Source organism: Ziziphus jujuba, chromosome 6, assembly GCF_031755915.1.
Source record: "Ziziphus jujuba cultivar Dongzao chromosome 6, ASM3175591v1".
NCBI classification, from domain to species: domain Eukaryota; kingdom Viridiplantae; phylum Streptophyta; class Magnoliopsida; order Rosales; family Rhamnaceae; genus Ziziphus; species Ziziphus jujuba.
In genome coordinates, this window is record NC_083384.1 from 15,022,596 (window position 1) to 15,035,000 (window position 12,405).

The following is a 12,405-nucleotide window of genomic DNA, read 5'->3' on the forward strand; positions in this document are numbered from 1 at the left end:
TTTTAATTCATCAAGAAACTTATTAACCTTTTCAATAATTTGGTTTTGAGGAATGATCTTTTCTAATATCCCAAAAAATCTACATTTGTTAATCCTTTCTGATAGAGATAACCTATGTTTGAATGTTAGTTATTGAAATTCCTTAAAATGTTATTTATGCTCTTCTACAATTTTGCTGAACATAAAGATATCATCTATATAAACTAAATAATATTCCTTAAATGGGTATATACTTCATTGATGTGGTCCTGGAATTCTAAGAAAGCATTTTTTAATCTGAAAGATGTGACAATTCATTTGTAATATTCATGTGAAACTACAAAAGCTGTCTTACTCTATCTTCTCTCTAAAATGCCTATCGGCCAAAAGCCTAACTTTATATTGAACTTGTGCTGCCTTCATTCTTTTCAGCAACTAATCCCTTTGTGATATTGAATATCTTATATATTTAAAATAATCATTTAACTTTCTGGCCTGGATTTGGATTTGTATTTTAGGTGACGAAAATATTGATTTCAATCCTCTCCAACTGTTGAATTTCTTCAAGCTTATGGCTATTTCGGAGGAATTGTGAAAAGTGATAAAAGGAAAAAGAAAGTATTATAGAAATAAAGAGTGGCTACATATTTTCCAAAAAATTTCATCAAAGGAATTCATGCTTAACTAATTAGGTTTCATTATTACCAAAAAGAACTAATTAGGTTTCAATTAAATATATATATATTTTTAAAACAACCATATATATATAAAGAAAATTTTATATAGACCCTTCAATTTTATTATAATTATAATTAGACCTCACATTTTGAAAAATCATTATTTAGACCATATCTATTTTTTTTAAAAAAATTAAATATTATAATTGTATTTTTATAGTATTATTTGATCATAATTATTAGCCTTTATATGGCCTCAAATTGTAAATATTAACTAAAAAAACTGCTGTATGAATTTATTTTGATAAATATAAAAAAGATTAACAATGGTTTTTTTAAAAATATATAATTTAAATGTAATTATGAAAAAAATTGAAAAAAGTTTAAATGAAATTTATTCTATATATTATATATTTTTAATAAATTAAGGTGGAAATTTTCAACAAAGATAAATCCAAAATTTAAAATTCTTACCATGGAATTTTAAAAGTGCACCTATTAAACTACTATAAAAAAAAAAAAAATGAACACAGATGGCTATTTTCTTTCATAGACTTAACTGGTAATAGATTGACTAAGATGTCATATATGAAATAGCATTTTTTTATTTTTATTTTTATTTTTAGTAATGTTAGGCTAAAAGTGCTAACTACTATTCTTGGTGATAAAGATTTCAGAGTTTACCACTCTAGTCTTGACCGGCCGCTGAATCAAATTCAACCGAAGACTACCCAAAATTTTAAATTGTTTTTTTTATTTTTATGGTGGTGTTATCCCACGCGGCCTTATCCCATCCTCATTAAAATAGATCCTATTTCCCAACCGTTCAAGATATTGTCCTTCAATATCAAACATATTCCTCCTCCACTCTTCTTTTTGGGACCCACGAAGTCTCTCCCATCATGATGCAACTTAGTTGTACCAAAACTACACGAGCATCATGCAACTTAGTTGTACCAAAACCGCAAAGACAAAAAGAACACTTTGGATCTGCAATATATGTTTTTGTAATTCGGACAAATTTCATTTAAATTATTCTAATTTTTACATAATTGCATTTAATTTAATTTCATATTTTAAAAAAAATTATCATTAATTTTTTTTATTTATTAAAATAGATTTATTTGTCACACACTATTTTATATTTGAATAATTCTGGTGAAATTTTATGAGAAAAACCCCGTACTGTGAAAATATAAAATTATGCTTTTAAATATTAAAATTAAATGTTAAAAATTGATAAATAAGGTTTAAATGATAATTTTTCCAAAAATGTTAAAGTTTAAATGCAGTTAAGATATAATTAAGGGTGGTCTAAATGATTCTTTTACTTCTAATTTTCAGACAAAAATATTAAATAGAAAAATTAATAAAAAACCAACAATAAAAACAAAAACATAAAAAAGTAAGATAAAAAAGCCGAAGAAGCGCTGGCAGATTCCATGGCCGTGCTGTAGAAACTTGAAAGAGAACCCAATTGAAGTTCGAAACTTCCACTGCGTTTCGGGAAACAAAAAAAGAAAAAAGAAAAAAAAAAAAAACCGTGTCAGCCTCTTCACGTATTTGGTAAGCATTAGCACTCAAAGCTTTCATAGTTTTTTTTATTTATTTTTATTTATTTTATTTTATGGAATGGAGATGGAATTCCTTTTCTCATATAAATTGTCGCCTTTTTATCTGTCTTTCTCTCTCTGATTCTGAGCTTAACTGGGTGTCTGAATGGTATTGCCTTGTGGGTAACTTGGTATTGATTTTTTCTTTCCTTTGTTTCTGCTATAAAAGGAATTAAGGAAATAAATGTATGGTGTTTTTTTTTTTTCTGTTCATATGTAATCGGAAGAAGTTTATTGGGTTTGCACAAGTAATATAATTAATGGGTTTTACTGTTTTTTTTTTTTTAAATGGGTAGTTGCAATTTTGTGAATTTTAGCTTTACTCTACACTGTGATAATCACTTTATGCCAATTTCTTTTAGATTGTAAGATGTTCCCTCTGGTTAATCAAATGCATTGCTTTTTACTCTTCTGTATTCCTCTGTTTGATTGTGAAGGATTTTCTACATAATTAATTCTAAATTGCGGTAGTTTTTATTTATTTTTTATTTTTTTAATGCTTTTGATGATTGGATAATGTATTTGTATTAGAAAAAAAATACCAAGAAAGACTGGTTTTTTATTGATCAAGTAATGCTTTTGATTCCCCAACTTTTTTGTAAAAAGAGATGGTTCTAGCAAGTTGGGTCTTTCAAGCAGCTAATACGTATTGAGAGTTTACTATGAAAATTTTGTTTAGAATTTGTTAGAGAAGTAATAAGGGATAATGGTTATTAAAACAAACCAACAAAGAGTACAAAGAAGACAAATGTATAAACATGAGACAATTAGTTATCTGGGTTTGCACCATAGCTTATTCTTATAAAGGTCTTCAGCGATCAGTATGAGTGTCATTTTGGATCATTTAAGCAGAACAGAGTTATTGTTATTTTGTGTTGAAGATTCTCTTTTCTGATTCATATGTTGTTGTTGGTACTCGGTGCTACTCCAAATATGTTTTTCAAGTTAACTGCATTTTGTGCTAATCTTTTTTATTTTATAGTCTATACCCATTTCGCTTCTCATGGAGTGATTTTCTAAATTTGGGGCTTTGATGCATTCTGTCTTATTCTCAAATTACAAAAATTTCTCTAAAACAAAACCTTATTAATGACTTTCATTTTTTTTTTTTTTTTTTATTACACGCATAGTAAATGTTTGGATAACTTGACTGACAAAACTTGTAAATTGCCTTGGTCTGTTGCAATTTACTTCGAAGGTATAAACTGTTTTGTTATTGCATACTTGTTCCTAAATTGTGCCTTTTTATTTAATGGTAAGACGAATTCAGTGTTTTGTCTGAGTTATTATTAATGGATTTGAACTTCTATATTTGTTATCTTTCTCTTATTCATTGTCAGTTAATATTACTAAACTTATTTAAGCTAAACTACACTCTATTTCATCTATTTAAGAATTCCTAAAGTAGGTTCTATTTCATTTATTTTAGCTATCTATCCAAGGATTGTTCCCCTTTCTTTGCATTATGGAGTACTATTGGAGGGGCAATTTGATGTTTTTAATAAACACTTTTAATTCATTTTGGACAAAGTTTGGCTAGATGTTATTTGCTAGGTATCAACCTATATCTCCATGCTTGCACCTGCTATTTAAAGATTGTTTAACTGCACATGGTACATAATCACGGCCATATGAAAATATGATAAACAAACTTCTTCCTCAATTGGTTTGATAATTTGTCTTTATGACTTCTTAATATGTCATGTATTCTTGCATCTACCTAATGTTTACATGTTATATAATTATTCTGTTCTCTAAGTATTTTCTTTGATATATTTAACTTAATTCATATCATCATTTCAGTTTCCCCCCTCTATGCGGTGAGGCATTTCATTATGGCAGACTTACCAGGCTATGTTCGTGCCTGCTTGCATACTGGGAAACTTGCTTCTTTGGCAATTTTGGTCTCTGGGGGAATTGTCTTGCAAATTTTGGTTGTTAACTCTGTTTCTTGTTAATCAATCTATTAGAGTTATATGCTACTGTTTGAACTCTTTTCTTTTCTATGCTGCAAGGTCATTTCTATTTCTCATTTTATCATTTTTTTTGGGCAGGCATGTGCTTTGTACAATAACTGGTGGCCAATGCTAACTGGTAAGTGACTGTAATCTTTTTCATTCTTGCGTGTTATTTTATTTATTTATTTTTGTCATGGAAAATTTGTCAATAGCACATAACTTTGAGTTTTAAAATTCCATACTTTTTGTTTCGAAGAGGCTATGCCATGGCTACATTTTACCATGACTTTGCAGAAGAACAAATATGACTTTGTTTTTGTTTGTTGTTCCCTTTTTTTTTTTTTTTTTTTTTTGGGGGGGGGGGGGGGGGGGGTGGGGGGTGTGTGTGTGTAGAGCAGAACAAATATAATATGCTTGTATAAAGTAATAGCAGTTCCAAATTAAGTGATTGTTGTTGTTGTAACTAAAAAAAAAAAAAAAAAACAACAACAACAACAAAGCAAGAACCGTATCTCCAAATGATATAACTATACAAGTATTCTGTAAATAAAACAGAAAAGTATATCCCAAAATATCATCTAACTTAGAAGCTATTGAACAATTATATGAAATGGTTTAAAAGTTTATATATTTATCTGTTTGGTGCATTCTTAAGTTGATATATCTTATTGCTAGTACTGTCACTCTTGAATGCTTGTTGATGCCTAAAAATGGTAAGGAAGCGCATAAGGACAAATGGCAAGCTTGAGCCAAAGATTGGAAATCACAATGAAATTAAAGAGGAATCATAACAGAAAAAACAAGCCAAGCCAGATTAGGCCAAACTATGTTTACAATAGCTTCCAAAGCCTCCCCTCCCACAAATGGCCAAAATGCTACATTTGCAGTCTCATGCTCTCTAACATGGTCCTAATAGTGCCTGATAATCACCTTTTATATCTTGCCGTGTTGATGTATGTGATATTACCATTTTTATCTTGCAGTAATTATGTACGTGATTCTTCCCATGCCATTGTTTTTCTTTGCTGGGTCTGATGGTTATTCACTATTATCTGAATCTGACAATAGGTTTGTTTTTCTCAATTGAATCAATTCATTTCAATAATCCTAAATCGATATTAGTACCATTCAGCTTATTACTGCTTCCTAACGAGTGATGCAACAGCTGGGTGAATGCAACCAAGTTCTTGACTGGAGCTTCCGCTGTTGGAAGCATTGCAATACCTGTTATCTTAAAGCATGCTGGTGTCATCAGTTGGGGTGCTATGGCAATGGAGATTTCATCCTTTTTCGTATTTGTACTCGCCATCATGTGCTACATACGAATGACTGATGAAGAGGATTACGGCGGATTCTAAGAAATGGCTCTCTTGGGCCCTCTCTATTTGTGTAAAGAAGTTTAATTTCTGCATTCGAGGCACTTTATTTTCTGTTTCTGTGAGTTTTGCTTCCATATCTGTTTATAGTTACATAATATATATATATATATATATACAAATATATAGATCAGAAGCCAATTTTTGCTTTTGATTGAGTTTTATTCTTTGTCAAGGTAATGAGTGCCTTATTTCATTATGTTATCATTGGGAAGAAACTCAGACACTGATGTTAAATTGTTAATATTTTCGTTGCTGTCAAATTTGTTTGGTTCGCTGTGAAAAATCTTGTGCCATGGGTCAAGGTTATGTTATTTTCTTCCCTCCCACAACACACCAAAAATTATTGTTGAGAGAAACTGTCTATTGGGTTTCTGTCAAACATTGAGGTTACCAAAGCCTTGGAGAGACTTAAAAAGGTTTTTAAGTCTATACTTTCAACTTAGGTTTGGAAGGTTATGGGCTTGAGACATCGAATAAATTACTATAAATGTTAGGGGGGGGGGGGGGGGGTGGGGGGGGGTGTGGTGGGGTGGTGGAGAAAAAAACAGAAGCTAAAAGCATAGCATTCATGATATAAGGAAGTTTATATACCTATACCAACAGAGAAAATTGTAGAGTTGAGAAATGGAGACATAGGAAGTTTATATACCTATACCAACACAGAAAATGGTAGAGTTGAGAAATGGAGACAGTTCCCTGAAATATATCTTCTTTTGACCTTTGGATTCATTGAAAGAGGCTTGCTATCTGATGGATTATCGATCTTTTCACAAGCTTTAAGCAAATGGAGGGTAAAGCGTTTTGCTTATATTATTTTAACAATTTCTTCACTTGTTGACCCCGATCATATTTGCATTCCATATTAAATTAGAATTCCTTCTGAAAGCTTAAAAAGTTAAGCAAATAGATTAACATTATATTTTTATTATCTTAAAACTAAGAAGATTTCCATTGGCTTTGTCTATTGAAAATTATATGGTAAAGTATTTGAAAGATGTTAAAGAAGGATTTGAAAGGTGTTAAAAGGTAGATGATATGATATCGATCAACAATTTTTTATTTTTAATTAGTCATGTTTGAAATTGTAAATAAAATAAATTAGTATGCTAGAAAAGGAGATGAGAGGAGAGAGGAGAAAGAAAAGATTAAATTTATGACTCATACTGTATCGCAAATATTTCACAAATAAAGGGTTTATTAAATATATATATATATATATATTTTTTTTTTTTGGTTACCACCCCTTAACAGATTTCTTGCACAGCATATTGGAAAATGTGTTTTTTAAAATTTGTCTGTCCATATGACATATGATGTTTGCAAAGGTTTTATTTATTTATTTTTTTAAATAAACAAAACCAATAGATATTCAATTGAAGATGCTACAAGATTGTATAATTGAATCATTAACTTATTTATTTTTTTAAAAGAAATATAGTTGTATTAAAAAAAAAATACGAATACTATATAATTTAAAAAGGAAAATTTACCTATGGCATTTGGTAAGCTAGATAGGTTTGGATCGGACAGAACAGATCCAGATTGGACAGGATCGGATCGGATAGAATAGTACAGTATTGTATTTGGCACAGTTATGGACTAAATGGTAGATAAGTTGTCCAACGTTTGGTGCATGATCGGACTGGATTGGATTATTTTATAATTAAAGTTTTATTTTTATTTTAGATGAAAATTTTAAAAATTATTGTTATGTAAAAAAAAAAAATCTTATTTATATTAACATGCAAAATATATTTTTTTGTTTTTACACCCATAAATTACGTTAATATATTGTTTTGAACATCAATTAAAAAAAAATTGACATATGGTAAATCATAAAAAATAACCAAAGTTAACATTTGGTTTTACTTGTAACAATTACTACATCCATATTAGCTTTTACAAGGATAATCTAGTTGTATAACAAATAAGTAAATACACACATTGATAGTACTCCAAATAAACAACCTAATATAAAACCATTACGCCACTCGTTGTTCAATTGAGCACGTGTATATGTGGTGGGATTTTGTATTGGATTTGCCTCATTATGATTTCTTATCATTTGTTCTACAAACTGAACATGTGCTATTTTAGCTTCTTCAGTTGTATTATAGGCTTGATATAAATTTTCTTTAAATCCTTGCACTTGTTGATGACATTCAGGCTAAAAATTATATATCACTGGTTGTCTACCTTTAAATACAACATAAATTCTTTTCCTTGCCATTCAATATTCCTGCATATAATAATAAATAATAATATAGTAATATAATTAAATAAAATAAAATTAACTAAAGCAATCAAGTGCGTGTTAATATTCTAAAACATAACACATAATGATCAATTATCCTTACATACATAATTAGAAACCAATATCCAATACCTTACAACATATGTCCATAAGTTTGAAATTGAATTATTCATAATTGTCATCCTCTCATACATAGATATAAAAATATAATCCACAACAATACTAATTTAGTTATCTAAAAATTAATTAGCAAATTCAATATTATCTGCATCTGTTTTAATAATTTTGAAAACCTCTATGTTCGATGGATCCGATTTCATTGCCTTAGAGATTCTGAGATTGTCTCTAATAGGAAATCATAACCTATCAAGCTCCATAGCTAAGTATTGTGGATAAGTGATATCGGATTTTTATTGTTTTTCTAACGTTGCAGCCAATTTACCAAACCATTTATCCGCTACATTGTCCAACCCCTTTACGATGTCATCATCCTTCGCTTTATCTTTCCTCTTCCGTCTTGCTTGGGATTGTGTGGATGGTTCACTATGTGTTTGATTAACAGACATTGGAGAACAAATATCATCAAATTGTTCATTTGCAACCTTCATATTTATATCGTTAACCAAATCAATTGGAGTTTGTGCTCCAACTCCTGTTGCCCGATCCTTTCCAAAAATATCAGTAAGCCTCTCATACATGGGAAAATGTTTACTTCTCCAACTTTTTGCACTTGGATTACACTAAAATAAAGAAAGATAACGTTTAGTTAAAAAAATAAAAAGATTAGTTTAGACATGCTACAAATAAAATTTAGGATAGCAACAAAAAAATTCAATAAAACTATATTTCCTAAGAAAATTCAAAACCTGCACATATGCTTTCCAAGCATCGTCACTGTCAACCTCCACACATTTAAGAGAGTCATTCCATCCAAATCCACTTTTGTTGAGCATGTCGTATATTATACCATATTGCTTCTTCCATTTTTTCATCTTTGACTCAATATGTGGACTTGCTCGCAATCCCGAATTAGGACACATCTCGGCTAGTTGCCTCTCAATCATATTCAGTGTGCCAGGTTTAAATGATCCTGTGTCACAACGTTGACCACTAGCTATAGCTTCATCTAAAATATTCAGCAAAGCCTCTTCCTCACCTTTACTCCAGGTACGCTTAGCTTCACTTCCTTTGTTATTGTTACTGCAACCTCCAGCTTCCATTGCTATTCACGTATAAATTGCATTATTCCAACAACACCATAACAAGATGCAAGAAATATAACATGATTCTCAAATGTTGCACTTAATATAAATTGGACTTCATACAAATTATCCAAAAGATTAAACAAACAATAATATTTAAGCAGTTACAACAATCAACATAATATTATACAGATCAATCAACTACTAACCACGACGACCTCTCCACTCATCAAACATTTGCTTAGCTAACTCATCTCTCCAGTTAGTCCATTGACTCAAGGAAGCAATTGATTCTATAATGTCCTCTTCTGCACTGATGTCCACATCTCCACCCTATCATATTCAATTTCTCCAAGATCAAGTGTCATTTCTCTTCTAATTAGATTATGTATAAGACAACATGCAGTAATTATCTTGATTTGTATTGAAATTGGATAGAACAATGGACTTTTTAAAATTGCCCAACGCATTTTAAGAACCCCAAAACATCTTTCTATGATATTCCTAGTAGATGCATGTTTCATGTTGAAATACTCTTGATAAGTTGTGAGTGCACAACCATCTTTCCATTCGGAAATGTGATATCTTGTTCCCCTATATGGTGCAAGAAATCCTTCACCATTAGTGTAACCAGCATCCACTAAGTAATAACAACCTACATAAAAAAAAAAAAAAAAAAATCTCCCATTAGTTTATGCACTGTTAGTCCATTACAATGAAAAAATTAATGATTGATCTTACCTGTTGGTACTTTTAAGCCATTTGGTCTACTTAATGCATCTGGAAGTACTCTAGAATCCGAAACGGAACCTTCCCAACCAGGCAATACAAATATGAATTCCATATTCGGATTACATACACCTAAAATATTTGTGGCTATCTCACCCTTCTTTGTTCGATATCTTGGCTTATCGATTTCAGATACTTTCACCTTAATATAAGTTCCATCTAATGCTCCCAAAAAATTCTATGTCACAAAGAAATTCACTCACGTCAGATAATACTACAAATAATCTAACTATAAGATTAGTAACCAAACTATTCCACAAACATACCTTAGACATTTTCCATCTATCATCCGAACAATTATCTGACACAGATTCAGGTTGCCTCAACAAAATTCCATGTAAACGTAACACTCCATTCAATACTGAATTGAAATATCTACTAACTGTTTCCCCCGATCTATAGAATCTACTTATAATTGTACGGTTCTTTGCATGATGAGCAATTATGTGCAAAAATATGCACACTTGCTCTTCCAGTGTAACAGTACCATCTCTTTTAACATAACCATCCTGACATAATAACTCACATAAAACACCAAATGTTCTCCTATCCATCCTCATTTGACTAATGCAATTAACATCATTATCTAACAAACTATTTAAAAATGATGTACACAATTCAGTCCCCCTAGTTATTCGATCCTAACTTCTCCATTATTTCTCCTTTGCCATGCTACATACATATACATAAGGAAGACAACCATAAAGCATAAACAAAAAGATTGTATTGTGAATAATTTTCTTCGATCCATATCTACAAAAAAAAAAAAAAAAGGACAAAATAAACAACACATTAAATGTCAGGACCCGTCCAGAATTCCTCCCCGGAACCCTAGACAAGCCATGATCCCAGGAAAACCCTACCGGACTCTCCAACGGAAAATCCGGCAGAACCTCCCCTAAGGGATGGACTTACCCCAAATTACCTGCACTGAAAATACACTTCTATAATCACCCCCTTATTCCTCCCACAAACTACAAGTGTTCCACAAATTTCAGCACTTCTAAAAAATAACAACAGTCCAGTGCATACATAAAACATAAGTGTTCCAATAGTATACAGAGCTTTAAGAAGTGCTAATCACAGAAATACAACAAGGATGAAAGAAATAATACACTGAAATGAAAGAGTACAGAAGTATTTCTCGAAACACAACAGCAGCGGAAAACTTGGTTCGCTCCGGAAGAACGTCTACCACCACTTGCACCTAAGGGAACGGAACTTAAAAACGTGAGATGCTAATCATCTCAATGAGTGACCCTAACTACTGAACACTTTTAATAATAATAAAATAATAATAATAACAATTAAGGGAATTGAATAAATACCAACAATAAATAAATAAATAATAATGACTGTTGGAAATAATAATTTCCCTCAAAACTCTCACCAATCCCTCCGTTTGAAATGTTCCCTTTTTAAAACAATTTCACAAAACCCGATGAACATACTTCCCGAAAACCAAGGGATTAAACCATTTGATAAACAATAAATAAATAAATACATACCCCAATATTTTTAATTAAAATGTAATAAATTATAATAAATAATTTTTGAACACCTTTGGGGTTTGAAACATTATTTGCAAATTACACCTGACAATTACACTTAACTTGACGCACCACACCATATACCAGTGATGCCCTCCGATACTCAGCGTCCTGAGCACCGACTGGCGGGGGGTTAAAGAGAGAAACTTGCAAACGGCACTTCGGCGTCCCGACAGTACCGCTGCTGAAACCATCATCCCGGCCAAGGAGGGGGGTGGCTGTGTGCACTATACAAGACTTGCCTGCCCACGGTCCAATGGCAACTCACGGGTGAAATAATAATACTTGCGCGCTGAACCACATATACATATACCAGAACACCAATACTGTGTGAATGAGTCTAAAACAATTATTAAACCAACCGTACCGTTTTCCAAAACTACCGTGGGAAATATACCAAATTTTCACAAAATACCATCTCACATATTTTTATTTAACATACCGGTACGAAAACATCGATAACCAATAAACCTCAAATTTTCTCGTAACACGAGGTGCAACAATTAAAATACCGCGGGCATAATTTATAAAATTAAACCACCAACTTAAACAAATATTTTCATAAAATAAATAACCCAATTATGCCCAGAAAATAACAATTAAAACCACGTATGATTATTACCGAAACATACTTTGCTCATGCATAAATAATAAATTAAATCACAATAAAACCATAATCAAATTGTACCACATGAGCATAATTTAAATACCAATTAAACATAATTAATTGCCCAAAATAATTTTTGAAGGTGGGCCACTCACCTTGAGCGCGTAAATCAACTAAGATCCTCCGCAGGATCAACTCCACCACTCGTACGCGCACCTAAACAACCACAGTGTACCAACTAAAAATATTAATATTTTATTCGGGTAATTCCCAAATGGGTACCCGGGGAGCGAACACCAAACGATATCTAAAAGTTACTAGTTATATACCGAATCGAAGCTCGAGTGATGAGGATCACTGATTCGGTCTTACTTTCCGGTGATCGGACCCGACGGGG

The 12,405-nt window shown here is 31.4% G+C and overlaps 3 protein-coding genes across 13 annotated transcripts in view; 1 reads left to right on the forward strand and 2 right to left on the reverse strand.

Annotated features, from left to right (window-relative positions):
• Window positions 1-2,038: 2,038 nt before the first annotated feature.
• Window positions 2,039-5,778, forward strand: LOC107430467 (vacuolar protein sorting-associated protein 55 homolog). 3 transcript variants are annotated; one of them, XM_016041306.4, is made up of 5 exons: window positions 2,039-2,222; window positions 4,073-4,203; window positions 4,324-4,363; window positions 5,211-5,295; window positions 5,393-5,778. In XM_016041306.4, exons 2-5 carry the CDS (start codon window positions 4,105-4,107, stop codon window positions 5,583-5,585), a joined length of 417 nt encoding a protein of 138 aa, XP_015896792.1. In that variant the 5' UTR covers window positions 2,039-2,222; window positions 4,073-4,104; the 3' UTR covers window positions 5,586-5,778. The 3 variants fall into 3 exon arrangements, with proteins under 3 accessions (XP_015896792.1, XP_015896793.1, XP_060674008.1); XM_016041307.4 differs by lacking the exon at window positions 2,039-2,222 and adding an exon at window positions 2,259-2,400; XM_060818025.1 differs by lacking the exon at window positions 2,039-2,222 and adding an exon at window positions 2,355-2,378.
• A 2,186-nt stretch (window positions 5,779-7,964) lies between these two features.
• Window positions 7,965-12,405, reverse strand: part of LOC107430438 (uncharacterized) — a 9,566-nt gene continuing 5,125 nt past the window's right edge. For 8 of the 9 annotated variants that reach the window (XM_060818041.1, XM_060818043.1, XM_060818040.1 and 5 more), the window contains 2 exons: window positions 8,727-9,082; window positions 7,965-8,600 (listed from right to left, as the gene is read on the reverse strand). In XM_060818041.1, coding sequence (XP_060674024.1) covers window positions 8,271-8,600; window positions 8,727-9,080 — 684 coding nt within the window. In that variant the 5' untranslated portion in view covers window positions 9,081-9,082 and the 3' untranslated portion in view covers window positions 7,965-8,270. Of the gene's footprint in view, window positions 8,601-8,726; window positions 9,083-9,271 lie in introns of all 9 variants that reach the window. The other variant, XM_060818034.1, reaches the window with a different exon arrangement.
• On the reverse strand, window positions 9,583-10,405 carry LOC132804017 (uncharacterized). The gene is made up of 3 exons (XM_060817897.1): window positions 10,118-10,405; window positions 9,804-10,029; window positions 9,583-9,656 (listed from the first exon to the last, which is right to left on the reverse strand). The coding sequence occupies exons 1-3, from the start codon at window positions 10,403-10,405 to the stop codon at window positions 9,583-9,585; spliced, it is 588 nt and encodes a 195-aa protein (XP_060673880.1).